The sequence below is a fragment of the Eptesicus fuscus genome, chromosome 9 (assembly GCF_027574615.1).
Source record: "Eptesicus fuscus isolate TK198812 chromosome 9, DD_ASM_mEF_20220401, whole genome shotgun sequence".
NCBI classification, from domain to species: domain Eukaryota; kingdom Metazoa; phylum Chordata; class Mammalia; order Chiroptera; family Vespertilionidae; genus Eptesicus; species Eptesicus fuscus.
In genome coordinates, this window is record NC_072481.1 from 36116203 (window position 1) to 36144052 (window position 27850).

Consider the following 27850-nt stretch of genomic DNA (forward strand, 5'->3'; position numbering starts at 1 on the left):
TGAGATCTGGAGACAATGCATATCAGCTTGTAACTTATGTCCTCCATAGCCTCATTTTACACCTGTACTTTGTGGTACTAGTGGCCTATGTCCAGGCCCCCTTTAAAATATTTATTTATTTATTTGGTTAATCCTCACCTGAGGATATTTCTTCCCCTATTGATTTTTAGAGGGAGTGCAAGGGAAAGGGAGAGATACAAAGAGAGAAACATCAATGTGAGAGAGACACATTGATTGGTTGTTTCCTGCACACACACCAACCTGGCCTGGGGATGGAACCTGCAACCCAGGTACTTAGCCTTGACCGGATTCAAACCTATGACCTTTCAGTCCCTAGGATAATGCTCTAACCACTGAGAACACCGGTCAGGGCTCCCACCCCTTTTTAGAACACAATCCTTAAAAGTCCCCTATGGACCAGATAATTTCCAGCAGAAGGCTACCTAAGCCTCATCCAGGAGGCTTAATTTTAAAAATCCATTGTTTGGTTAATTTTAAAAAGCTTGTAATATTATTTTCCAGGTGCTTGTCTGTGCTCTTCTCAAAATTACAAGTAATATGGTTTTCAGGAAGAAAACAGCACTGGTATAGGGGAGTAGAAAGGAGTGTTCAGTAGGGGTGGATGAGCAGGAGGAAACTCTAAATTGTGTTTACAGAGATGACATAAAGGGCGTATAACTTAATAAGAACAGAATTCCCCTTAGGTTCATCCCAGCATTCTCAGGAAGGCAAGGTAAGAACCAAGGGAAAATACATGCAGAAAGACTCCTGAGCTCAGATGTCATCTCAGCCTAAGGCATGTCATGTTGGGACCTGTCTCTTGCAAAACATAACATGGAGTTCTCTTGGGTGATGCAAGGTTTAGCTGCAAATAGATTTGAGATTTTATAATACATGAAACAGACACCTTGTTGGTTTTCCTATGAAGGGACTTTGATATCAGATGTCAGAAAAAAAAGTTCCCCCAGCAGGCAGTAGGTGGAGGCTCTGGTAAACAGAGAACCCGCTCCACGCAAGTGTAGCTGTTACCGGCTGTTGGTGGAGGAGCACTGCGAATCACCTTGAGACCTTGAGGTGACTTTCTGAAGGACAGGAAAAGAAATCTCTTCTGGATCCTGGAGCTCAGGTACGTGATCAGATTGTGAACGACATTAAGGACAAGGCATGGTGTTAGAGGTCTCACTGCCAATCTTTTCATCACAGAATAGTGATACCGGGGATTTAGAAAGTTAACAGGCAGTGAGGTGTTTCAAAAGAGATCTGCTTTCCAATGTTAGTATTGGCTTGTTAATAACGAAAAACCAGTTCTTTTTGCTCTGGGTCCCAGAAATAGTGCCCCTTTTCCAGTCTCTCTTTTCTTTTATCGTCACCGAAGGACATGCTTTTATTGAGAGAGAGAGAGAGAGAGAGAGAGAGAGAGAGAGAGAGAGAGAGAGAGAAACATCGAACATTGATCGGTTGCACTGGAGGATGCCTCAATGCCCCAACCAACTGAACCACCCACCCAGAGTCCCAGTCTCTTTTTTTAAACAACTAGAAGAAAACTTACAGTGAGGCCAATGTTTTAGATATGATATAAATGGTACCATTATTAAATATAAATATTTCATAAAATATTATTATTACTATTTTAATTGTATTTTAAGTAGACTTTACAAAAAAGATTTATTGAGATATAATTGACATACAACAAACTGCATAAGCTTAAGGTGAATAATTTAAGTTTTACATACATATATTCTGTGAAACTATCTCTAATAAATATAATAAACATATCCATCACTCCCCAAAATGGTGGAAAAGTCAAGCAGGTTTTTAATAATTCCTTCCTCTTCATTTTCCCCTCCTCAAGCAACCACAGAGATTACTTGCAATTTCTAGAATTTTATATTCATGTATTCACACAGTATGGACCACTTTTTCTGTCTAACTTCTTTAACACAGCACAATCCTTTTGAGATTCACACGTATGTAAAATGGTCAATTCCTTTTTCTTGTTAAGTATATTACATCATATAGATGTATCACAACTTGTTTGTCCATTTCTAGTTATTGACTATTACTTCCAGTTGTTAACTATTACAAACAAAGCCATTACATCCAGTTGTTAACTATTACAAACAAAGCTATATCAAGACTTGGATACAAGTCTTAATATAGACATGTGCTTTTATTTCTCTTATCACTTGCTTTTAAAAATAAGCACTTGTCTTTCATAGATTCAAGGTTTAAGTTACTGATTCTGAATAGGAATGGTAAAGGAGGGAGTCATTTAGAGATCATTACATCTCTTTGGAAATTGTAATCTGTTTTTCTTTGTGGTATGCCAACCTACCAACCTACCTCCACACACTAGGATGTGAATAGTCTAGTGGGCCAGTGTTATTTGTCATATCTGTTAGACATGTAAAATAATCTATACATATAAAAGGCTAAGCGATCAGCTGACCGGCCAGTAGGTATGATGCATACTGACCACCAAGCAATAGCAACTTTGCAGAGTGCCCTCTCATACACCGGGAACCCTCGTATGTATGGTTTCAGCCTAATCCCCGCAGGCCAGGCTGAGGGAACCCACCTGTCAGAGGGACCCTGCTCAAAGAAGGCCTTTGAGCTGCAGAACCACCCCTGGTGTGGCTGGCTGGGGAGGGACCGCGAGAGGTTGGCACCAGGGTATGTCCAGCCTGTCTTGCTTAGTCCCGCCCCATTGGCCACCTTCTAATTAATTTCCTTTTCAATGTGCACAAATCCATGCACCGGGACACTAGTAAAATATAAATCACCATTACTTTAATTTGTTTTCACATTGGAAAACAATAAATATAGAACGAATAAACCTCTCTTTTTTTCAATAGTAGATAGATTTTGTTAATTTGTAGGACCATATAAATTTCTTCCTTCAGATATTGACTCATTACTATAGTACATGGCTATGATTTTAATAAAGTTCTACATCTTATCGCCCTTCAAGATATATTGTTTGACCACCTTTTTTATTGCTTCTCAGTCGTTAGAGCATTGGCCTGCACTTATCGGAAGGTCTTCAGTTCTTTGTCAGGGACACGTATGTAGCTGGGTTGCAGTTTCAATCCCTGCCCCCAGCTGGAGGACGTATGGGAAGCAACCAATTGATGTGTCTCTCACATCAATGTTTCTCTCCTCTCTCTCCCTTCTCCCTCCCTTCTCCTCTTTCCTCTCCTCCTCCCCAAAAAAATCAATGGGAAAAATATGCTCACTTCTCAGGTGAGGATTAAAATCATTTATTAACGAGCTATTTTAGTACCACCTGAATTTGGTTTCATCTTAATTGTTCAAGAGCATGAATTCAAAAAATACTTTCCTTACTTTACCATGCATGCTTAGACATTCATACTTTTGTCCTTGCCATTTTGATTTCCTCACCCAATTCATTCACTTAGAATGTTTCTTCTGTTCTATTTGTTACACCTACTGGAGGAAATGTTCACTTAGTAGGTTAGGTCACAAAGTGAAAGAGAGATAAAAAGCAAGTGTGATTTAGTGGGAAAAAGGGACTGGGAAGACCTTTTCTAATCAGAACACTTTGGATGGACACGATCATTTTGTTGAACACTGAGAGAAGTTTTACTCTGAAAGAAAAGTTTCAAAATTGTCCCTCTTTGTGATCTTGATTAATTTAATATATCTTGACAATTTTCACAAATATCTCATAGTCTATGACTTTCTCCTTTTTTTTCCCCCAGGCATAATGAAGCTTAAATCCTCTTCTTTTTCTGGGTACTTTGTGGGTATTCTTCTCCTACAAGTGATGACATCAACATCAGGTAAGCACATCTACTCTTTTCTTACTGTGTCACAGCTATGGAAAAACCCAGGACAGACTTCCAGTGTCCAGTTCAGCATGTAAAGACCTTGGAAGTCATCCATGCATCCTAACATCAAGTTATAAAACTGAAAAAAAACTGAAAATCAATAACTCTTTTTAGGATCAACAGGTAAGTGAGGTTATAGGACAAATGGGAGAGTTAGACAAGTAGAGAGTTAGAGACTCAACCTCCATCCATATCAGAAACCTTTGTGGAAACCAGTACCAGGCTTAGGAGATCTAAGCTATAATTACTGAATTGCTGGAAGCTCAGTGTCGACAAGTTTGGAAGTTAAAAGCTCCAGGAAGGCTCAGTCATGGGAGAACTCACTTTTGTGAATTTTACCTCCAGCATTTTTACTAGGATCTAACAGTAAATATTGGAGAAAAATCACCTCATGTTTTAGGAAGGGGAAAAATTTTTGAAATATGGTATTTATGTATGTATGTATTTATTTATTTATGTATGTATGTATGTTTATCCTCCCTCGAGGATATTTTTCCATTGATTTTTAGAGAGAGAGGAAAGAAGGGGGAGAGAGAGAAACATTGATGTAAGAGTGGCACATGGATTGTTTGCCTCGCACATGTGCCTTGACCAGGGCTAGGAATCAAGCCTGCAACCAAGGTATGTGCCCTTGACCAGAACCTGGGCCCCTTCAGTCCACGGGCCAATGCTCTATCCACTGAGAAAAACTGGCTAGGGCTTCTTTTTTATTTTTAAATTTTATATTCACCCCTACTCTTGCAATCACCACAACATTTTCATATGTTTGTGAATTCTCTCTTTTCTTTATTTTTGTTCAATCCCTCCATTCTCCCAAATACTCCCCCAACCCCCTCCCCCCACACACCCACACACACACAACCAGAGCTGTCTGCCTGCTCTCTATCTATGAGTCTGTATCTACTTTGTTTGGTAGTTCAGTTTGTTCATTAAATTCCACATTTGAGTGAATGATAGAGTACTTGTCTTTCTCTGACTGGTCTAGCTCCATCCATGCTATTGCAAAGGATAACATTTTATTTCTTTTTATGGTAGTGTAGTATTCCATTATGTAAATGTACCACAGCTTTTATATCCATTCATCTACTGAATGACACTTTGGCTGCTCAACACCAAAAACAAACAAAAAAAAAAAATTATAGAGATTAAAAACACTGTAACATAAATGAAAAATGCCTTTCATGGACTCATTAGCAGACTAGACATGAGTGAGGGAAGAATCTCTGAGTTTGAAAAAATATCAATAGAAACTACAACAACTAAAAAACAAATAGAAAATGAGTTTGTTTTTTTTTTAAATGAGAAAATCCAATAACTGTGAGACAACTATAAAAAGTGTGATATGTGAATGGAATAGAAGAAATATTTTAAATAATAATGACTAAGAATTTCCTTAAATTAATATAAGTCACCAAACCATAGATCCAGGAAACCTACAGAACACGAATCAGGATAAATACTAAAAAATTACATCGAGGCATATGATATTAAAACAACAGAAAATTAAAGAAAAAAATTTTAAAGAATCCAGGGGCCTAGGGACCCACCCAATTCAGTTATAGAGCTTATAGGAAATGCTACAAGAAGTTATTCACAGAGAAGAAAAGTGAAACAGATCAGAAAATCAGGTCTCCATAAAGCAAAAGCAATAGGGAAGGAATAAAGTAAGGCAATATTAATTTTTTCTATTTTTAATTGACCTAAAATAATAATTTGTTCAAAATAATAACAGCAACAATATAATCAATGATTATAGTTTATGTATAACTAAAGTGAATGACAGTGATGATGCAAAGAAATGGAGAAAGATACTAGGAATTCTTCATTATTATAAGGTATTTGCATTACCCATAAAGTAATATAATGTTGTTTTTCAAAATACCTATTTAAAAACTACTCCCCGTTTTCCCCTCCTTTCAGTCACAAAAAAACAAAATAAAACAAAACAAAAACCAACTACCATTCTACTCTGCTTCTATGAGTTTGACTATGTTAGATGCATCATATAAGTGGAGTTATACATCATTTGTCTTTCTGTAACTGGCTTATTTAATTTTATATATTTTCTTCCAGGTTCATACATGCTGTAGCATATGACAAGATTTTATTTTTTAAGGATGAATAACATGCCCTGTTTTATATATGTCACACTTTTCCTCTTGTAAAACTGAAACCCTTTATATTAAAATCGGGTTTATTGTTGACAACACTTTATTGGATCTTGTTTTTTGAATCACTCTGACAATTTCTGTGTTTTAATTGGTTTCTTTAGGCCACTGATGTTTAAAGTGATTATTGATATAACTTGATTAATGTCTAACCTATTTTTGTTTACTGTTTTCTATTTGTTGTCTTTGTTCTTTGCTGTTATTCTTTTTTTGCCATATGTGATTTTATTTTCCATCAAGTATACATTTTCACTGTGGTCCTGGCTGGGTTACTCAGTTGTTTAGAGCATCTTTGCAATACACCAAGATTGTAAGTTTGATCCTTTGTCAGGGCACATATAACAATCAACCAATGAATGCATAAATAAGTGGAACATCAAATCAATATTCCTCTCCTTCTCTCTCCCCCACACCTCCCTTTCTCTATCTAAAATCAATAAAAAAAAATTATTGTGGTAAAATTCACATAAAATGACATTAACTATTTAGTTATTTTTAAGTGTAAAGTTCATTAATATTAAATATATTAATAATGTTGTGCAATCATCAATATCTTTTCTTCATTCATGGCTTATCTTTTTCCATTCTTTCACTTCCAATTTATTTGAGTCTTTGGATCTAAAGTGAGTCTTTGGAGGTAGAATATCCATTCTTCTAGCTTTGTCTGTTGATTGGAGATTTTAACCCATTTACACTTACAGTAATTACTTACTTTTGTAATTTTGTTATTTATTTTTTGTATGCTATTTTGCTTTATTGTCCCTCATTTCCTTCATTACTTTTTTTTGTATCTAATTGAGTTTTTGTATAAATAGTTTAAATTCCTCCCTCATTTCTTATTTTACATATTCTATAGCTATTTTTGTGTAGTTATCATAGAAATTGCATTAACATCCTAAAAGTATAACACTCTAATTTAAATATATAACAGCCTAACTTTAATAATAAGATTTTTAAAAACTGTTTCTTTAACTGCTCTATACCTATTCCTTTCACTTGTTGAAGGTACAACATTATACATTGTGTGCCCTAAGACATAAACTAATAATTATTTTAATTACATTAGGCTGTTATAATTTACAGTGCAAAATGTGGACCTATAAACCAAAGTTGCAATAATGCTAGCTTTTAGACTAATAAGTTTTTTTAAAAATCTATTAGTTTCTTAAATCACACAGAAAACAAAAAGTGGAGTTAGAGAACATTGTTACAATAACAATAGTTTTTATACTTGCTCATGTATTTATCATTGGGTACTTTATTTCTTCATATTGCTTCAAGTTACTGTAACTACTTGAGTAATTTCTTTCTTTCTTTCTTTCTTTCTTTCTTTCTTTCTTTCTTCTTTTACTTTTTTTTTTTGGTAGGGCAGATCCAGTGGCTACAAATTCCCTCAGATTTGTTTATCTTGGTTGACAGGGTTTTTTGTTTTGTTTTTCTCTTAGCACTTTATATATATATATATATTATTCCACTTCTTTCTGGATTCCAAAGTTCTGATGAGAAATATGTTTATAATCCCTCATAAGTGATAAGTTGCTTCTCTCTTGCTTCTCTCAGGATTCTATCTTTGTCTTTTAAAAGTTTGACTTTAAAGTGTTTATTTGAGATTTTCTTTGAGTTCATCTCAGAGTTTGTTGAACTCCATAGATGTTTATAGTCATGTCTTTCATCACATTTTGGGAATTTTCAGTCATTATTATATCACATATTCTCTCTGCCCCCTTTTCTCTCTCTTTTCCCCTTTTGGGACTCCCACAATAAATATATTGGTCTACTTAATGATGTACCACAAACCCCCTTAAATTCCTTTCACTTTTTCCAATCTTTGTTCTTTCTGTTCTCCAGCTTAATAATATCTGTTGTCCTGTCTTCAAGTTAATGGATTCTTTTTCTTCCTGTTTAAATCTGCCTTTGAATCCCTCTAGTGACTTTTTCATTTCAGTTGTGTTTTTCAGCTCTGGGATTCCATTTTGTTTTCTTTTAGATTTTCAGTTCTTTATTGATATTTCCATTTTGTTCATATATTTTTTGTTGTTGTTGACTATCTCACTTCTTCCTATGGTTTTTGTAGTATCTTTAAGATGGTTGTTTTACAGTCTTTAATTGTAGATCTGCCATCAAGTCTTTTTCAGGACAGTTTCTGTTTATTTATTTGATCCTTGGAATGTGCCATATTTTCCTGTTTCTTTGTATGTATTGTGATTTTTAAAAAGAAAACTGGATATTGAAATCTAATGTGTTAACTCAAAATATGAGTCCCTTCCTTTTCTAGGATTTGCTGTCTTTTTTAAATTGTTTTCTTTATTGTTCTTATTTTGTTTTGTTTTGTTTTATTGTTGTAGGCTGTTGGTGTGCCCAGGATCAGCTTGAGATATAAACTTTAGGTCTCCTTGGGTCTTTTCTGAGCCTGTCCCTTTTCCTGAACATATGTGGTCACTTTCTAATTTTCCACATATATGTACTTGCTTTTGAATGTTCTAATCTTTAATGTCTGGTGTTCAACAGGGGAAAAAGAGGAAAATGAAGGGGTGAATGAAAGGATGCTGACCCTTTAAATTCCCAGAATGTCACTTCAGTTAGAGAGGAGTGGCTTGAAAAAATAGAAGGTACAATACTTGCCTCTTTGACCTTCAATCTCTGTGATTGGAAGCAGCAATCAGGAATGACAGCACAGATCCCCAGTATTTGAAAGGCAGGGTCCTTTGAGCTTACTCAGGATCCCATAGGCCAGGGGTCCTCAAACTTTTTAAACAGGGTGCCAGTTCACTGTCCCTCAGACAGTTGTATCCAGGGAGAATTGCACAGTTGCCTGCCATTGGGCTAAAGGTGGGAATTGGGTAGATGCTACTGTGATATGAGCTAAAATGTATCACAATTAATGCAATTTACCATCCAAGTTTTCTCTTGGAAGTTGAAGGCCTTACATAATCTTCAGAATTTAAAATAGTTACCTCAGACAGATTCTGCCAGTGCAATTATTGTCTAAGTAGGGATTCAGATTCTTGGTGCTTTTTGCTCTGCCATCTTCTCAGAACCTAAGTGAGTATATGTTAAAGAAAATAATGCAGTAACATAGATCTTTTAAATAAATAAAACATTGGTTTAGACAGATATGTTCAGAACTGAATATTTAGAATGTGAAATGTGTGATGGAAATCATAGTGTGTCCTTTAATATAAAGCAACAAAGATGTAGTTGGCCTCAAATTTACCCTAGTTTTCTATCTTTCTCTATAGAAAAGTGGACAGTGGCCATTCCCACGGGACATTTGGTGGCTATGGTAGGAGGACAGACTGAGCTTAGCTGCCAGTTGTCCCCACCACAAAGTGCAAAACATATGGAGGTGTCCTGGTTCAAGGGTGACCATTCTACTAGTAAGCTTGTTCACCTGTACAGAGATGGTCATGAAGTGAAAGGAAAAGCTGCCCCAGAATATGTGGATCGCACAGAGTTTGTGAAAGAAGCTATTGGGGCGGGCAAAGTGACTCTCAGACTTCATAATATCCGCGTTTCTGATAATGGAACATACCAGTGTTCCTTTAAGGATAGCAACTTCAGCAATATGGCAAGCATGGACCTGAATGTAGCAGGTATGTTTAGGGTGGAACATTGCATATCAATGGCCTTGTGACCCCAGGAGCTGAAATATTTGAAAAATATATCATTTTTTTAATTTATTGTCTAAAATTATTTAATTTCATGTTTTACGAAGTATCTCAAGTGTTCTAAATAGAAGATGAATCCCTATATCTAATGCAAAATTATACTATGCAGTAAATAAACAGTGCTGAGTGACCAAAGATAGTCTAACTTGTAGCTTGGATATAGATTTGAGTATTACCTCTTATATTGCAGAATACAAGATTAATGAGACACTTTGCCTTTCATCTTTCAACTCAACCTCAATACAATAACTATTTTGATTTCTGTCTCATTTACCTAGCATTAGGCTTGGAGACACAGATCCATATTCAGATTCCTAGAACTGATGGACTTATGGTGGAGTGTAACTCAGGAGGCTGGTTCCCACAGCCCCAGATGGTGTGCAGAGACCGCAAGGGAGAGGTAATTCCACATTCATCACAATCCTATTCACAGGATGGAGCTGGATTATTCCACATCAAGATGACTCTTCTCAGATACAAATCACAGGGAGATATGATTTGCTACATTCGAAACCCTCTGTCAGATAAAGAGAAACAAATAAATATCATCTTAGCTGGTGAGTGTTTGGCAGGGCTTGGTTGTCAATAAAGCAACGTATAGAGAAAATAAATGAGATAATTCATGTTAAAAAGCTTTGTACATTATCAAGCACTCTTTCAATGTGACTTTTTATAATCGTTATAGGTTTGGGTACACTTTATAGCTTTAAAGGAAAGTGCATTATCTCATTAGACCCTTACAATATTGCAAGAATGTCCAAACCTGTGGAGAATTTTTGTAAGAGTTTATTTAGCCAAACTGATGACATGCCTGGAAGCAAGATCTAAAATGCTCACAAGAAGGACAGTTTTGCAGTTCTTTTCATATATTTGAATTAAAGAGGGACGAAAGAAAGATTACATGAAGGTGGGAGAGAGCAAGGCAGGGAAATCTCTGTGATTAGATTACATGATAGTTAACAAGATTGTGTGATCCATTGAGGGTGCTTATGCCTCCCAGGAGTCTTCAAAAGGGGATTACTCTGGCATTTCAAAGGTCTGTTAACCCAGGGGCACAAGAGCAATGGGTAAGTCTTGATTAAGGTGAAAGTAAGCCTTTTGCTAAAGAAGTTATAGGCTTAGGATGTGACTATCCACCATGACCTGCCAGTTAGGACATTATGATCAAACTAGAGGCCCAGTGCATGAAATTCATGCACAAGGGAGGGGGGTGTCCCTCAGCCCGGCCTGTACCCTCTCTAATCTGGGACCCCTTGGGGGATTTCCGACTGCTGGTTTAGGCCCCATCCCACAAGGATCAAACATCCCTCTCACAATCGGGACTGCTGGCTCCTAACCACTCACCTGCCTGCCTGCCTGATTGCCCCTAACCACTCTGCCTGCCTGCCTGATTGCCCCTCACCACCTCTGCCTGCCGCCTGATCACCCCTAACTGCTTCTGCCTGCTGACAACCCCCTAACCGCTCCCCTGCTGACCTGATTGCCACCTAACCACTCCCCTGCCAGCCTGATTGCCCCCAACTGCCCCTTATCATCCCCCTAACTGCTTGCTCCCCCATGCCAACCTGATCTCACCCCTAACTGCTTGCTCCCCCGCTGGCCTGATTGCCCCTAACTGCTTGCTCTCCTATTGGCCTGATCGCCCCAAACTGCCTCTGCCTCTGCCCCTGCCACCGTGGCTTTGTCCAGAAGGAAGTCAGACATCTGGAAGATGTCCGGTCGACCCAGTCTAATTAGCATATTACCATTTTATTAGTATAGACTAGCCTGTGAAGTTACTTTTGGCACTGATTTACTACAGAGTACCCATCTTCATTCACAGTATTCACGTGTAAGCTGAACATGTTTCTAGCTCAGTAACTTAAAATATCTCACTTACCTTCCTGAATATACTTTTCTTATCTTAGAAAGAAGTATAATCATACTTCATGGTTTTTTGTGACATTTTGTTATATAAATGTATTAGTAGAAGAACAAATCTTCTTTAAAGTACTAACACTACCTTTAAGACTTTCTGAAAATTCAGTAAGAAGGCATTATTATGACCATTTATAGGTAAACAGAGGTTGAGAGAAGCCAACAGTAAGTAAAATTTGGAACTAAAGTGCAAGTTTTTTATTATTGACCAATATATCACCTTCAGAAGCATGGTGGTTGGACATCAAAGGTCAAATAGGAAAAAGCTATGCCCTGTGTGTGACAACAGCACCTAGCTAAGGGAAATCTAGACCGATTACAGGAGCAGAGTGGTGGGTCTTCATGTGTCACTTCAGGGAGTCTCTTTCTGGCCTAATTGAAGGCACAGCCTTTTTTCCTAAAAATCCTCTCTAATCCTTTTAGACAATTAGAAATCAAACTGAGGCGGGGCGGGCGCGATGTTACCCTGACTAGATAGGAGTCTATAATAATGATGTTGGAAATAGGTATAGCAGAAAAGATAGTAAGTTGATAAGATTCTATAAATATTTTAAATGAAGTGCTGATGGGACTCACTGATCGATTGAATATGTGATGAAAGGGAGAGGAATAAAGAATAATTATAAACTTAGGGTTCTGAGTCATGAAGGATAAGTTTGCATCTACTCAGATGGGGAAGTGTGTCAAGATGAGCATATCTTGGAGATAGACCATTCTTATATGACATGCAAATAAAATTGTTGACTAGGAGTTAAAATTTTATGGAAGGGACCAAGCTTGAGACATAATGTGAATATCTTCAACCTAAGAAGAATATTTACAACTGTGACACTGGATAAGATAAAAGAAAAGAATGGGAACAAAAATAAATAAAAATAAATTCTAGAATTGCATTTTGGAACATACCTTTTAGATGTCCTTTAGATGAATAAAAGAAACTTAAAAAGTATCTGAGAAGGAATAAGGAGAAAGGTAGGAAGTAAGCAGACACAGCAGACAAAAGAGCAATATTCAGAAATATTTGTTTTGATCTCATTCTTTTATCAATGATAACAAATAATTTCCATTAGAACCTCTTTTTCTCTTTCTGATATTTCCTGCTGTTTCACTTAAGATAGTTGCTTCTTATACAAATTAAAAAGAATTACACAGATACATTCAAATATTAGTTTCATATAGCAATCAAACTGGAATAGGCTTTAAAATAAGCATAATATTTCAAAAATGGAGCCATGTCTGATGCAATTAAGTGGATAATACCTGAAGTCAAGTTACATAATAATAAACTGGGACTAGATGAGCAATATTGTTATCATTTTTTCACATTTTATGTAATAAATAAAGCTCTTACACCTTTATTTAATTCACAAATATTAAAACATATTAAGCATTTAACATAAACATGAAATCTGCAAAAGCACTGCATGGAAAGTTTTTTCTGAAAAGCTATCCAAAAAAATGTTGCTATCATTAAAAAGTACCAAATATATGATGGTACAGGCAAATATGAAACCAAAAGACAAATATGTAAGATATTTTCTTAATTGTAAACTACAGTGAAGATATAATAATAATTTTTAAAAAGTTTAAAACCCCCAAGACAAATCTGGGGAAAAGTAGCATGCACTTAACATTAGCCACAAATACATAGAGTCACAAGGCACATGCAGAACCCACTTGAAAAACAACACATACCCTGTCTAAAAGACCTCAAAAGGACAAAAATGTTTGTGGAAGAATGCTTTGAATGGGAATATTTATATCCATGAAAACAAAATTAATACAAAATAAATATAATCACATCATTGTAATAAGTTTTTTAATAATGTTTTATTTTTTAACTAGAGGCCTGGTACACTGCTGCAGAGGCAGGAGAGGCTCCTGCTACCACCGCTGCAGCTGGCTTCTGGCTGAGCAGTGCTCTCCCTGTGGGAGCGCACTGACCACCAGGGGGCAGCTCCTGCATTGAGCAGGATGGGGCCGAAAAACGGCCCTCCGACATCTCTGGAGGGGTCCCAGATTGTGAGAGGGCACAGGCCAGGCCGATGGACCCCACTGGTGCACAATGGGGCCGGGGAGGGGTGCCGGAGTTTGGACAGCTGGGGAGGGATCATGGGAGGGCTCCAGGGCATGTCCAGCCCATCTCTCTCAGTCCCCACGCAGCAGCAAAGTAACCTACTTGTTGGAGCGTCTGCCCCCTTGTGGTCAGTGCACATCATAGTGAGCAGTTGAACAACCTTAGCATATCATTAGCATATTACACTTTGATTGATTGAATGGATGACTGGACACAGCATATTAGGATTTTATTATATAGTATTATAATTAACATACAATATATTTGTTCCAGGTATAAAACATAGTTATATAAAACACTTACATAACTTACAAAGTGATCGTCCTGATAAATGCAGAACCCACCAGGCACCATACATAGTTAATACAATATTATATTCCCTATGCTATACTTTACATCCCTATGTATTATAGGCAGTTTTTTATCTGATAAAATAAATTCTCTTTATTTATTTAAACTTTTTTCTACTATTTACAGATATTCATTCTTCCATACTAACTTCAAAATTACTCTATCTAACCTTTTTTATAAAAAAGAGTCATGCATGCAACCATATAAAAAAATAAATTTCATGTAGGTTAGAATTTAAATGCTACAACTGAAACCATTTTCAAGGAAAATACTTTATACGAGATACCTTGTCAAAAATGCAAACCATAAAAGAAAGACCTCTGTCTCCATTATCCTTACATCCTAAGAGCTCTCCAGATAATTTTGAGGATCTCTTACAGCCACTGAGCTTCTCAACCCCCAGCATGACTTATGATGGTGTCCAGGGTTCTGCTCGATTGTTTCCTTTATAATCAGGAAGCATTTGTACTGGATATTAGTAAGAGACAAGAGAGACTTCTTCCATTCCACTTGGCCTCAGTTTCAATTCTGTCCCCCAAACAAGCTCAATCTCAGCCTCTGTACTTGTCACTAAAACAGTTTCACTGCTCTTTAGCCCTGGCCCAAATACAAAAAAAAATAAAGACAATGCAGGATTTAAAGGGGAATCTTGCTTATTAGCAGTAAAATTTCTAATGCGATAGTGGTTCTTGTCATGCGTTTATTGAACTTCACATTGTTCTGCTCTTTCTTTCAGATAACCTGTTTATTACAGTCCACATTTGGATCATGGCTTTATCTCTACTTATATGTGTGATGTTGTGTTTTATTTTTGTGCTCCCTGTCTGTCAGAGTTTAAAAAAAAAAGGTAACTGCTGCAACAAAGGTGGAATTATTTAGGGCATCTCTCTTAATGTGATACCCAAGTCACATGAGGTGCTTAAATAGAACAGTATGACATTTGTCAACAAATGCCAAGCCTTGCATAGAATTATTTAGAACTTGTTTCTCACTTTAGAAGTGCTAGACTCCACACCTCTCAATTAGGAGCTTCCCAGGACAAGGGTTTTTAGAGGAATAAGGTCAATATACATGTCTCCTGAGCTGCGTAGGCCCAGTTACTTCTGTATTCCCCAGGAGTGCTTTCTGTCTTAGGTAAGAGTCTATTCAATCAAAATCAAATGTATCTAGGATACATTTCATTTTATCACAATCTCCTTGCCTGCACAGATTGGCATCAATGTTTAAGATACTATCTCCATTCGAGGACTAGAACAAAACTAACATGGAAAAAAAAATGTCTCTAAATCAACAAGTCCTTTGTAACCAGGCTGTTCCCTATGGTTTTATGGCTAAACTAAATAACTATATCATCTTTCTTTATGAACATATCACTGAATGATACAATGGCCCATCAGGTATAAGTACATTAGACTTTATTAAGAACAACTCTTCTTCCAAAATATTACCAAGCAAAATATCTCATATATAGTTGAGTAAACTGCTAGCTGGGGGGATGTGAATTTGGAGATGAAGTAGACAATTAAATGGAGATGAGGAGATGAGTCAACAGAGAGGATACAATTCATTGTGCTCTTTTTTTTTTTTTTTACCAGATCCTTAAAACCTGATACCATACTTATTCAGTGCCTACATTATGCTAGGCATTGTGATAATCATTTCACAGAATTTATCTAAATTAAGCCTGAAAGACAGTGCTATTATTGTCACCATTTGATGGGTGAGGATGGCATGGCTCACCTAGCTCATAAGAAGCAGAGCCAAGATTGGAATGCAGATGTGTTTGGCTCCAATTCTCATGCTCTATTCATTGTACTTCTTTCTAATATTTAGTGTCAGGTTTCCGCCTGCACACCTTAATGGTTGTGAAGCTTAGCAACTCATGTGGCAGCCTGTTGCATAGTATCATGGGGATTTTCTTCATTGTGAAAATATAACCTACTGATACATATTTACCCATTATATAACAATGATTAGAATTTCCTTGCTTCCCCATGAAAGTCTTTGCATGGAGATCATAAATTGAGTTTCTCTAGAAAGTACCTAATTTTTCTTGTTACTTTCCCCTGGAAGGTGACATAGATTAAAAAAAAATAAATGAATACATATTTTAGTAATACACAGAAAAACATTTTAATCATCTCTGTTTAGCTTGTAAAAATAAGCTCCTTGACAGTGGAATTCAAGCTGAAATGTATAAGTATATTCAGAGTCTATGGATACAGATAGATTTTTCTTTCAGCCAGCTCAGTGTCACCACAGCTACATCTGGTCAGTCCCACAATCCTCAGAATCCCCAGAAATCTGATGAAGATTCCTAGGACCTCTCTCCAGTCCTCCCAGACAGATTAATTTTGTGGTAGGTTAGGTAGTGAGAACTAGGAATGGAAACTTTTCTTAGCCCTGTTAGTCTACAAGTCCAATCTTCCTAGGCCCTGCCACCACTCACAAACTAAGCTCACATCCTGAGTCCTGTCTAGGTTGAGTGGGCATGGGATAATGGCTATGCTTTTTCTGATAGTGGTCCTTAGGTCAGTGATGCCCACAATTGCTGCATCCCTCATTAATTAATTCTAACTCTCTCTGTTTCAGTGTTTCATTGTGACTTCATTCACACGATGAACTCAATTACTGCTCAAGGAATGTGTTTTTTATGCGTTTGTGCAATGCTCGTTATATATCTGCACTTCCGGATACAAGGTAAATGGGTTCAGGGACTCTCCCTTTCCTGGATATCTGTTTCCTGGGGGGTTGCTTAGTCAAGCTTTGTGACTCTCTCATTATCACCAAGAAGATCAGTGGTTTGGGTGACATCTTAGAGAACTAAATCCCAACACTAAGATTGTTATGGGTGTCAAGAACTAAAGGTCCTGTAACTACTGACAATGTTCTCAACTGTGCTTAAGGGTATTGCCCTTCCAATACAAGGAGGAAAGCACATTCTGGCTCCGGAAAATATGGAGTCCAACCACTCATTTACTTTACTGGGCCAGTGATGGTGTGCCTTCATGATTCTACCAATAAGTTAGTGTTTATCTATTTGCAGCTTAGTGTCTATATTGAATATACAATGTTCCATCTGAGAGTAATATTTACATATACCTCTACTCTACAGTTTGCATGCAATTTCAGAAGGCGTATGAAACATTGAAATTCTTCCATGCACTTAATATTTATAAAACCTGGCTATCACTAAGAGATAAAGATGATAAACTTTATCTTCCTTTATTTTTTTTTTCCAGAGAGGAAGGGAAAGAGAGAGAGAGAGAAAGAGAGAGAGAGAGAGAGAGAGAGAGAGAGAGAGAGAGAGAGAGAGAAAGATCAATGATGAGAGAGAATCAATGATCAGCTGTCTCTTGCATGCTCCCCACTGGGGATTGAGCCTGCAACCCAGGTATATGTCTTGACTGTAATCAAACCCGGGAGCCTTCAGTCTACAGGCTGATGCTCTATCCACTGAGCAAAACCCGCCAGGGCAATATAATAATATTAAAAAATATGATTTTGACACTTGACAATTCTTAATTATTTAAAGAATTTTAAGGAAATGTATATACAAGATAATTACCACCGAACAAACAAAAAAACCCTGAAACTTTATTTTACTTGAAGCATTGCTTTTAAACCACAAAGAAGAATGTTAGAGAATTAGGGTGGTTATCAGCAGGGCTCTCTATCTTCCCTCAGTTCCTATCCTCATGCTTAATAGGCCTTGACCAACAACATATATAGGACTTTTGTTCAACTCTTTCCATTAAAATTTATTCTGAAGTTTTCCATTTGTCTGCAGAGTTTGATGAGCATCTTTATGACTATTGCTTTGAACTCTTTATCTAGTAAACAGCTTACCTCCATTTAGAAAAAAATACCTTTTAAAATATATTTTTATTGGTTTCAGAGAGAAAGAGAGAAGAAGAAAGAGATAGAAACATCAATGATGAATGAGAATCATTGATCAACTGCTTCCTGCATGCCCCCTACTGGGGACTGAGCCTGCATGTGCCCTGACTGGGAATTATACCATGACCTCCTGGTTTATAGGTTGATGCTAAACCACTGAGCGACACCAGCTGGGTGCCTCCATTTTGTTTAGTTATTTTATTTATTTTTTTTTGCATTTTGTATTGATTTTTTTTCCCCCTCTTTGGAACATATTCTTTTGTCTCCTCATTTTGCCTGTTGTTTCTATGTATTAGGCAGATAAATTATGTCTCCTGGTCTTGAAAAAGTGACCTTATTTAGAAGATGCCCTGTGGGTCCAGTGGTGGATTCTCACCCTGTCAGCAGATTCAGGGGCACCAGAAATGTTTCCTGCTGTTGTGGTTGAGCCACAACTACTCAGGACACACTAGCAGCTGAGGCTGGTCCCTGGTCCAACTGGTTCTAAGCCTTAGCTGCAGCTGTTGTGGGCATACTGTGTACAGGGAAAGACTTTGGTCTGTGAGGCCCAGCCTTGACTGTGTATTGGTACCAACTGAGAATACCCATAGGGTGTGGCAGGGCAGGGGCTGCTTTGAAGGGGTGCCAGTTGGGTGGGTCCTCAGGGGAATGCCAGGGTGGGGTGACAGTGTTAGGGGTTAATGGAGAGTATCATAAATGGCGCCTACTAGTGTCAGACCAAGTAGGTGGAAGGAGAGTAAAGAAAGGAAGAAAAAATGGCTTCTGTTTCTGAAGAAAGTTATAAGAGATCCATGTCCCTCCAGCACACACCCTAAAATTAGTTAATGTATCACCTTCCATTAAGACCTGGGTGCTTTTCAGACTACTGCCTTTCTGCTGGGACTCTTAAAGAGCACAACCTTGTTTCCCTGCAGCCTTTTGGTTCTCCTAGCCACAAGCCCCACATATTTTCAAAGCCAAATCTTACAGAGCTTCTATTCCTGGTGCTGGTCCCCAGGCTGGGACTCAGACTCCTTGCTCTTTGGTGGGGACCTCCTTATTGTGATATGCTTCCCTTTTGTGGGCTACTGCACAGAGAGTGGATTAGGATGGGTTCTGACTCTACTCAGTCTCTACCTCCCACACCCATTTCAATGTGTCTTTTTCTTTATATCCTTAGGTAAGTTCTGCTAGTCTTCAGGTCATTTTCAGAGATAACTGTTCTACATTTAGTTGTAGTTTTGAAATCAATAAAAGGAGGTAAGCTCAAGATCTTCCTACTCCACCATCTTTTTTTTTTTTTTTTTTCTGATACACTGTTCCTGAAAGTACTGTAAAACTGGGTCAAAGCATGGAGTGGATGAAGCAGCTCTTATTCCATCTCCCTGTCCCAAAATACATTTAATATATTGTCCTTAGATGGTGGAAATATCAGATATTAAACTGATAAGAACAGACACTACACTTGATCTTAGCCTAAAGGCTGAGAAGCAATGGTACTTCACCATCTTGAATCCAAAGCCAGGAGCCTTGCTCTTGAATGCCAACTTAGCTTGTCCATGAAATGTTGTTCCTTGTGGTTTGAGCCCTTTCCCCAACAAATGTGTCTCCAGATTGCCAAGTTACTGCCTTCGCTTCAGTGTGTTGAATTCTATCCTTATTAATGCTATTGTAAGCAGAGTTGTTTTCTAAATTTTACATTGATCTTGACCATTGCGAATTATAGAAGTGCACTGATTTTTGTATTTGGATCTTATATCCTGAAACCTTGCTAAATTCATTTATTCATTATTTATTTGTTCTAATACTTTGTGTGTGTACATGTGCATCTGTGTGAATTCCTTAGGTGTTTCTACAAGATAAGATTATATTATCTGTGAATGAGATTTACATTTTCATTTACAATTTGAATACCTTTTCTTTCTTATTGTCAAATTGCCCTTACTAGGAAATCGTTGAATACTAGAGGCCCAGTGCACAAAATTCGTGCACGAGGGAGGTTGTCCCTCAGCCCAGCCTACAACCTCTCCAATCTGGGACCCCTTGAGGGATGGGGCCTAAACGGGCAGTAGGACATCCCTCTCACAATCCAGGACTACTTGCTTGCTTGCCTGCCTTCCTGATTGCCCCTAACCACTTCTATCTGCCAGCCTGATCACCCCCTAACTACTCCCCTGCCAGCCTGATTGATGCCTAACTGCTCCCCTGCCAGCCTGATTGCCCCTAACTGCCCTCCCCTGCAGGCCTGGGCCCTCCCCTGCAGGCCTGGTCCCCCCCAAACTGCTCTCCCTTGCAGGCCTGGGTCCCCCCCAACTGCCCTTCCCTGAAGACCCAGTCATCCCCAACTTTCCTCCTCTGCCAACCTGGTCCCTTCCAACTGCCCTCCCCTGCTGACCTGATCACCCACAACTGCCCTCCCTTGCAGGCCCAGTCCCTCCCAACTGCCCTCCCCTGCTGGCCATCTTGTGGTGGCCATCTGGTTTCAACATGGGGGCAGCCATCTTTGACCACATGGGAGCAGCCCTCTTGTGTGTTGGAATGATGGTCAATTTGCATATTACTCTTTTATTAGATAGGATACATGGTAAGAGCAAGCATCCTTGTATTGTCACTGATCATAAAGGGATATCATTAACTCTTTCACTACATAGTCTCATGTTAGCTTTCAGTGTTTTCATAGATGGCTTTTTATCAAATTGAAAATTCTTTTCACCTGGCCTCAGTGGCTCAGTGATTGAGCATCAACCTATGAACCAAGAGGTCTCAGTTTGATTCCAGGTCAGGGCTCATGCCAGGGTTGTAGGCTCTATCCCCAGTAAGGGGCATGGAGAAGGCAGCGGATCAGTGATTCTCTCTCATCATTGATGTTTTTATTTCTCTTTCCCTCTCACTTCCTCTCTGAAATCAATACAAAATATCTTTTTCAAAAAAAGTTCTGACATTTTATTGTTTTTATCATGAAAAGTTCTTGTGTTTCATTACATGCTTTTTCTGAATCTATTGAGATGAATATTGTTTGGTCTTTTATTCATTGTATTATATTAATTTGTAGAACTTAAACTAACCTTTCATTGCTAGGATAAGTCATGGTCATGGTGAATAACAATTATACTATTACTCTAATTAGACCAGACATCCTTCCAGACAACCTTCCGGATAAAGCCAGAGCTGGGAGGGAAGACCAGGCCCCAAGTGCCAGAGGGAAACTGGTGGTGGGGGAAGGAAGGCCTACTCTTGCATGAATTTTCATGCATCAAGTCTCTAGTGCCTTATATAAAAAAAACTGGAGGCCTGATGCATGGAATTCGTGCAAGAGTAGGCCTTCCTTCCCCCAGCTGCCAGCACTGGCTTTCCTTTGGGACTCGGGCTGCTTCCCTCTGGCCACTGCCACCAGGCACCCAGACCTGGCTTCACGTTGGCCCCGGCTTTGTCCAGAATGAGGCCTGGAAGGACATTCAGTCTAATGGTCTAATTAGCATATTACCCTTTTATTATTATAGATGGTTTGGTTTGTTAGTATTACTCTTTTATTTGAGAAATAATTTCTTCTGGTTCAGGACTTTGTGTCTATATTCATAAGATATATTTCTTGTAGTTTTTTCCACCTGTTATGTCTTTGTCTAGCTTTAATATAAGAGTAATACTGGTCTGATCCAATCATGTGGGAAGTGATTCTATCTTTTCTATGTCTTGGAAAAGTTTGTGAAGGAGTAGTATAAATTCTATGAATGTTTGGTAGAATTTACATGTGAAGCCTTTTGAGCCTGAGCTTTGTGGAGAATTTTTTAACATATGAATTCAGTTTTTTACATATTATAGGCCTATATGTGTTTTCTTTTCCTTCCTGAGTCAATTTCCCTCTTTATATTTTTCTAGTAATTTGTCCTTTTGTTATCTAAATTTTTGGTATTCATTTCTTCATAATATTTCCTTACAATCCTTTTATTTCTGTGATCTCAAAAATGATGTCTCCCATTTTACTCCTGATTTTAGTGATTAAAATCTTTTTTCTTTTCTTTCTTATCCTAATAAAGTTTGTTAATCTTCTTAAGTAATCCATTCTTTGCTTTTGCTTTTAGATTTTCTCCATTATGTTTCTATTATCCATTTTATTTATTTCTGCTTTATTTTTTATCATTTCTTTTCTTCTGACTGCTTTGATTATAGTGTGCTTGTCTTGCTTCAGTGTCTTGTGGTATAAAGTTAGGTTATAGATTTGACATTTTTCTTTATTTTTAATGTAGGTATTTATAATTATAATTTTTCCTCTAAGTGCTGCTTTATATGCTTCCCATACATTTTGTTATGTTTTTTTTTATTATTATTATGAAAATATTTGTAATATCCCATGTGAAGATGTGGTCTGGTTTCTTTTTTGCTGCTTATAGTAAAACTAGAGGCCTGGTGCACAAAATTTGTGCATGGGGGTGTGTGTTCCTCAGCCCAGCCTACACCCTCTCCAATCTGGAACCCCTCAAAGGGTGCCCGACTACCCGTTTAGGCCTAATCCTACCAGGATCAGGCCTAAACGGGCAGTCGGACATCCCTCTCACAATCCAGGACTGTTGGCTCCCAACTGCTTGCCTGCCTGCCTTCCTGATTGTCCTGAACTGATTCTGCCTGCCTGCCTGATCACCCCCTAACTACTCCCCTGCCAGCCTGATTGATGCCTAACTGCTCCCCTGCCAGCCTGTTTGCCCCTAACTGTCCTCCCCTGCAGGCCTGGTCACCACTAACTGCCCTCCCCTGCAGGCCTGTCCCCCCAACTGCTCTCCCCTGCAGGCCTGGGTCCCCCACAACTGCCCTTCCCTGCAGGCCTGGTCACACTTAACTGCCCTCCCCTGCAGGCTTGATTGCCCCCAACTGCTCTCCCTTGCAGGCCTGGTCCCTCCCAACTGCCCTCCCCTGCTGGCCTGATCGCCCACAACTGCCCTCCCTTACAGGCCTAGTCCCTCCCAACTGCCCTCTGCTGGCCATCTTGTGGTGGCCATTTTGTGTCCACATGGGGTCAGGATCTTTGACCATATGGGGGCAGCCATCTTGTGTGTTGGAGTAATGGTCAATCTGCATATTACTCTTTTATTAGATAGGATAGAGGCCTGGTGAATGGGTGGAGGCCAGCTGGTTTGCCCTGAAGAGTATCCTGAATCAGGGTGAGGGTTCCCTTAGGGTATGGGGAGGCCTAGGCAAGGGGCCTGTGGTGGTTTCAGGCTGGCCATGCCCCCCAGCAACCCAAGCAGAGACCCTGGTTTCTGGGATTTATTTATCTTCTACAATTGAAACTTTGTAGCCTGAAGTGGACCCAAGCCTTCTTCTCACTCTGTGGCGGCAGCCATTTTTGTTGGAATTTATTTATCTTCTATAATTGAAACTTTGTAGCCTTGAGTGGAGGCCTAGGCCAGCCAGGGCTGCAGAAGCTTGGCTTCCTCCATTGCTGGGGCAACCCTAGCCTCCTGCTCTCTCCAGCTCCATGGCTGCTGCCATTTTTGTTGGGATTTATTTATCTTCTATCATTGAAACTTTGTAGCATTGAGTGGAGGCCTAGGCTGGCAAGGGCAGGCGGAAAGCTTGGCTTCCTCCATTGCCAGGGAAACCCAAGCTTCCCTCCTGCTCTCTCTGTGGCTGCAGCCATCTTGGTTGGGTTTATTTGCATACTTGCTCCTGATTGGCTGGTGGGCGTGGCTTGTGGGTGTAGCAGAGGTATGGTCAATTTGCATATTACTCTTTTATTAGATAGGATGTGAGAGGGGGAAAAATGATTGATGTAACAACTGTTAAACAAAAAGGAACCAAGACTTGATGATGTGGGAAATTCTCAGCAATTGAAATGATTTTAAAAAATGCTAAAATTAGGAGAGTCACTGTTAGTAAACTGTGCTCTAGAGAGAAAGCTTAGGGTGTGTTTGGAAAATCCTTTGCTGAAATCTTGGAGGAATAAAATAAAATTAGAGTATCCGATCATGCAGAGGGTTGCATACTTAGATTAGATTAGATTAGATGTGTGATTCATGGATATCTTCAGCAATATCAGCAGAAACTAGCAATACTTATTATATTATCCTGGAGACATCTGTTGAGGGATCTCTTATATAATAGAGTTTGTCCCTATAACATACACAGGAAAACTTCAAAGCTCTTGAGAATGTTATACCAGCAGAAAAACTTCCAACTTGTACTAACCAGGTCAGAAAAATAAAATGAAAGAAGACTGTTGAATTTCCAAAATTTACTGACAGAAAATAAGACAATAAAACTGTAAGATGCAAACAGATATTACTGTCCTATGGCCACTGTACCAATTTACCACAAACTTAGTGTTTTAGAGCAACACAGGTTTCACTCAGCTGAATCCAAGGTGTCACAAAGACTGTGCACCCTCCAGAGGGTCTATGAAAATTTAATTTCCTTGTCTTTTACAATTTCTAGAGCTTCATCCTTGTATTTCTTGGTTCATGGCCCATTCCTCAATCTTCAAATCCAGCAGCATAACAGTAAATTTCTCTCTGCTCTGTCTCCACATTTTCTCCTCTGTGTTTAAAATAAACTACTTCCCTCTTATAAGAGTACTGGTAATTGCATTGGGTTCAACCACATAATTTAGAATAATGTCCCCACTTTAAGATCCTTAACTTAATCACATCTGCAAATACTCTTTTACTGCATAAGGTACCATGGATTAGATATTTAATATATTTGGAGTCCATTATTCAGCCTACTAACATATACTATCCTTTATGAAACTGGAATAAGGACTCCAGGCCCAGAAGCCAGAGCCATGAGTCCTAGAGAATTATCCCCAGGACTTGAAACCTAGCGGAGTTTGCCCCATAGAAATTTAGAATTGTTTGGTAGTAGTAACTAAATATTTTTCCTCTCATTTTCTCTTCATTTCAATGGAATGTTTATAATGGCTTTCCTATGCCTATTGCACCATTATACTTTAGAACAGATCATTTATTCTAGTTTCACAATCCATGATGAAAAGGAATTTTACTCCAGTATAGATTATACACAGAGCCTCACTCATCTACCTCCAAAGTTATTTAGTTTGTTGGACAATTTCAGTTCTTTGTAGTTGTAGTACTTAGGTTCCATTTCCTTGCTGATTATTAGCAGAAGGACTAGAGGCTGCCTGGATTTATTCACTTGCTTTTTATTATGCTTGGCCAATAATGGTGGGTCAAGTCCCTTTTAGCATTTGGAATCTCTGACTTCTCCTTCTGCCACATATTTCTGACTGCAACCAGAGAAAGTCTCTGATTTCTTGGGCTCATATGATTAGATTTTCCCCACCTAAATATTCCTGAAAAATCTTCCTATTTTAAGGTTCATAATCTTAATTATATCTGCAAAATCTCTTTTTCCATGCAGTGCAAAATATTTACAGGTTCTGAGGATTGGGGTACAGGTATCCCTCGGAGCGGGGGAAGGTGGTCGATTCTGCCTATGATAATGTTTCATTCCCAGAGATCCACATCTCTCCCAAACACAAAATCTATTCTACTCATCCAAGTCTCAACTTAGAACATCAACTCAAAATTAATAATAAGAAAATAAAAAATATTAGAGTCTATTTTATATAGTTGTTATGAGGATTAATTGGATTAGTCCATTTTAAGTAGTAAAATGATGGCTTTTAAATACTAAATTATCAGTACAAGTAAAGTTAATAAATGTTGGTTCTTGAATATTCTCTCCCCCTTGCTGGGATTCTTGTCCCAGCATTACAAAGGGTTCAGCAATCTGGAGAAAGGAGCTGATGCGTAGATTAAAAGGAAGTCCAAAGACAACAGATAATTTTGAAAGGCATTGGGGGTCAGAGGATCTTCAGCTAAAGGAATTGAAGACTACTTGCTTGTCTAAGGACCCTGTGCTATTTATTTAACACAATTTGTCCTAAGGCAAGGTGGAGATATACACTTCAAAGGGTAAGGTTTCAAAGGGTACAGAAGCATTGTGAGTTTGGGAAATAGCCTACAGCTGTTTAGGTGTTTGGCCAACAGGAGGCAATAAGATGTCCTGAGCTGTCTGGCAGCAGACAATCCTATTCAGGTTTGGGGTAAGTGCCGTTTGGTGTTCCAACAGGTAAACTACATATGTGGCTCACCCTTGTTGAGCTGCCCAAGCTTCACCAACCTTTTGATAAAACTCTTGTAATTATGACATGTTAGAATTGGTTCCCGGCACCCCCTTGTTCTCAGTTTAATTAATTTTCTAATTTTTACACCTTTTGCAGTTTCTATTTCAGATCCTTTCTTTTCTTTGTATAATGACTGGATACGGGATATGGCAAAGATGGTATTGATTCTGATGGTATTTTACATTGTGCTTATCACTGTTTTATACTTCACAGTAAAAGGTAAGTGATCAGGGTTAGTCATGATTCTAATCTATCATTTTTCCTCACACATTTATATTCCATTCCCTGTAAGGCCCCACTTTCTGCCTGGTTATTAGTCCAAAGTTCATCTTTTTTTAGAGGGAAAACAAACTAAGTCTCAAATTATATTTTGTCAAGTTATACATTTACATACTAAGGTTAAGTTATAGTATCTCAATGCACAATCACAGAGTGACTCTGCTTCTGCTCTGACCTTCAGACTTCTGCTCTGACCTTCAGCTAGCAATACACGAAATCATAGCTGTACTTCTCAGATTTTTCACTCTCCTTCTGCAACATGTAGGTCAATTTTTATATTGGCATCTATATCTCTAGCACCTAAAAAGAGTGCAATGCAGGTCTCTCCAAGCTCATGTTGTGACATTGCTGTTCACATAGATTGATTTATCCAGCTCTTGTTATTCTGTTCACTAAAAATTACTAAGACTTGATTCAATTTTGACATTATTTAACTGTTCACTCTGCTTTTCTTGAATTAATTTTACCATTTCTCCACTTTTGTTCAGCCAGGAATCCCAAGTAATAGGTAGTAAACTAAAAATTCTTATGATTTTTTTGGCCAAGATTTTGAACTGAATGAGGGCCAGTAAGTGTTCAGATATATGTAATTTCCCCCTAACAACTTCCTATAAGTGAATTTAAATTCATAAAACCGTAAGTAATTCCCATTGCTTTCTTGACATAATTTTCTTAAATGAACATAGTATTAAATGGACAGTGAACATCTCATTTGTATCATTATATGTTAGAAGAAACAATAACAATATATGGGATTCTAATGAGTGAGTGTGTTTTTAGCCCACAATTTTACCTATTCCAAATAACTTATTATAAGAGCAAAAAATAGTCAAGGATATAAAGAATTTATTATTACCATATGTTATATTAAAATTATTTAAGAAAAAATTTCAAATGGCAATGAGAATATGTAAAAAATTAGATGAAAAACTAATATGTAAGAAATAAGTAAAACAATTTGATCAATAAAATATTAATTTAAAAATACTGTTATAATTATAACAGTTTAATAATATAATTATAACAGTTGCCAATATAATGACTATTTAAGTAAATAATGTAACAATATATTAATAACATAGTCACTGAAAACCAATGACTGCTACTATGACAGAAAGTGAGACAACCAGAGATTATTCTGGAAGTAATAACAAAATATTGATGACATGTTGCTGGAAAAAAAGAAAACACAAAGAAAAACCTTTAATCTTATTAAACTTCTATTTTAACTTCTAATTTGCAGGGCATGTAAGAAAATGAATATATGGAAAAAGACAACAGAAATGCAATCAAAATGTAGACCTGGAAAGCACTACACAAGAAATGATCCAAGTTCTTCAATAAATGTTGCAAAAAAATAAAATGTGAGAAACAGAAGATTAACTCTATAGTTTTATAACTAAAACATTCTGTATATCAATGAATTATAACATATATAAATGTATATATATATATATATATATATTTGTTTTTATAAATGTGTTTTTATTGACTTTAGAGAGAAAGAACGGGAGAAAGAG

At 37.9% G+C, this 27850-nt stretch overlaps 1 protein-coding gene and 1 non-coding gene across 4 annotated transcripts; one reads left to right on the forward strand and one right to left on the reverse strand.

Annotated features, from left to right (window-relative positions):
- The first annotated feature begins 902 nt into the window (after positions 1–902).
- On the forward strand, positions 903–27710 carry LOC103284211 (selection and upkeep of intraepithelial T-cells protein 7-like). Of its 3 annotated transcripts, XM_054720829.1 has the most exons (8): positions 903–1126; positions 3723–3803; positions 9259–9612; positions 9966–10244; positions 14769–14879; positions 16625–16732; positions 26148–26270; positions 27574–27710. In XM_054720829.1, the coding sequence occupies exons 2-8, from the start codon at positions 3728–3730 to the stop codon at positions 27588–27590; spliced, it is 1068 nt and encodes a 355-aa protein (XP_054576804.1). In that variant the 5' UTR covers positions 903–1126; positions 3723–3727; the 3' UTR covers positions 27591–27710. The 3 variants fall into 3 exon arrangements, with proteins under 3 accessions (XP_054576804.1, XP_054576805.1, XP_054576806.1); XM_054720830.1 differs by lacking the exon at positions 14769–14879; XM_054720831.1 differs by lacking the exons at positions 14769–14879; positions 16625–16732.
- Positions 19218–19406, reverse strand: LOC114229818 (U2 spliceosomal RNA). Its single transcript, XR_003615736.2, has one exon. It is a non-coding gene; the product is annotated as a U2 spliceosomal RNA (small nuclear RNA).
- Positions 27711–27850: the final 140 nt, after the last annotated feature.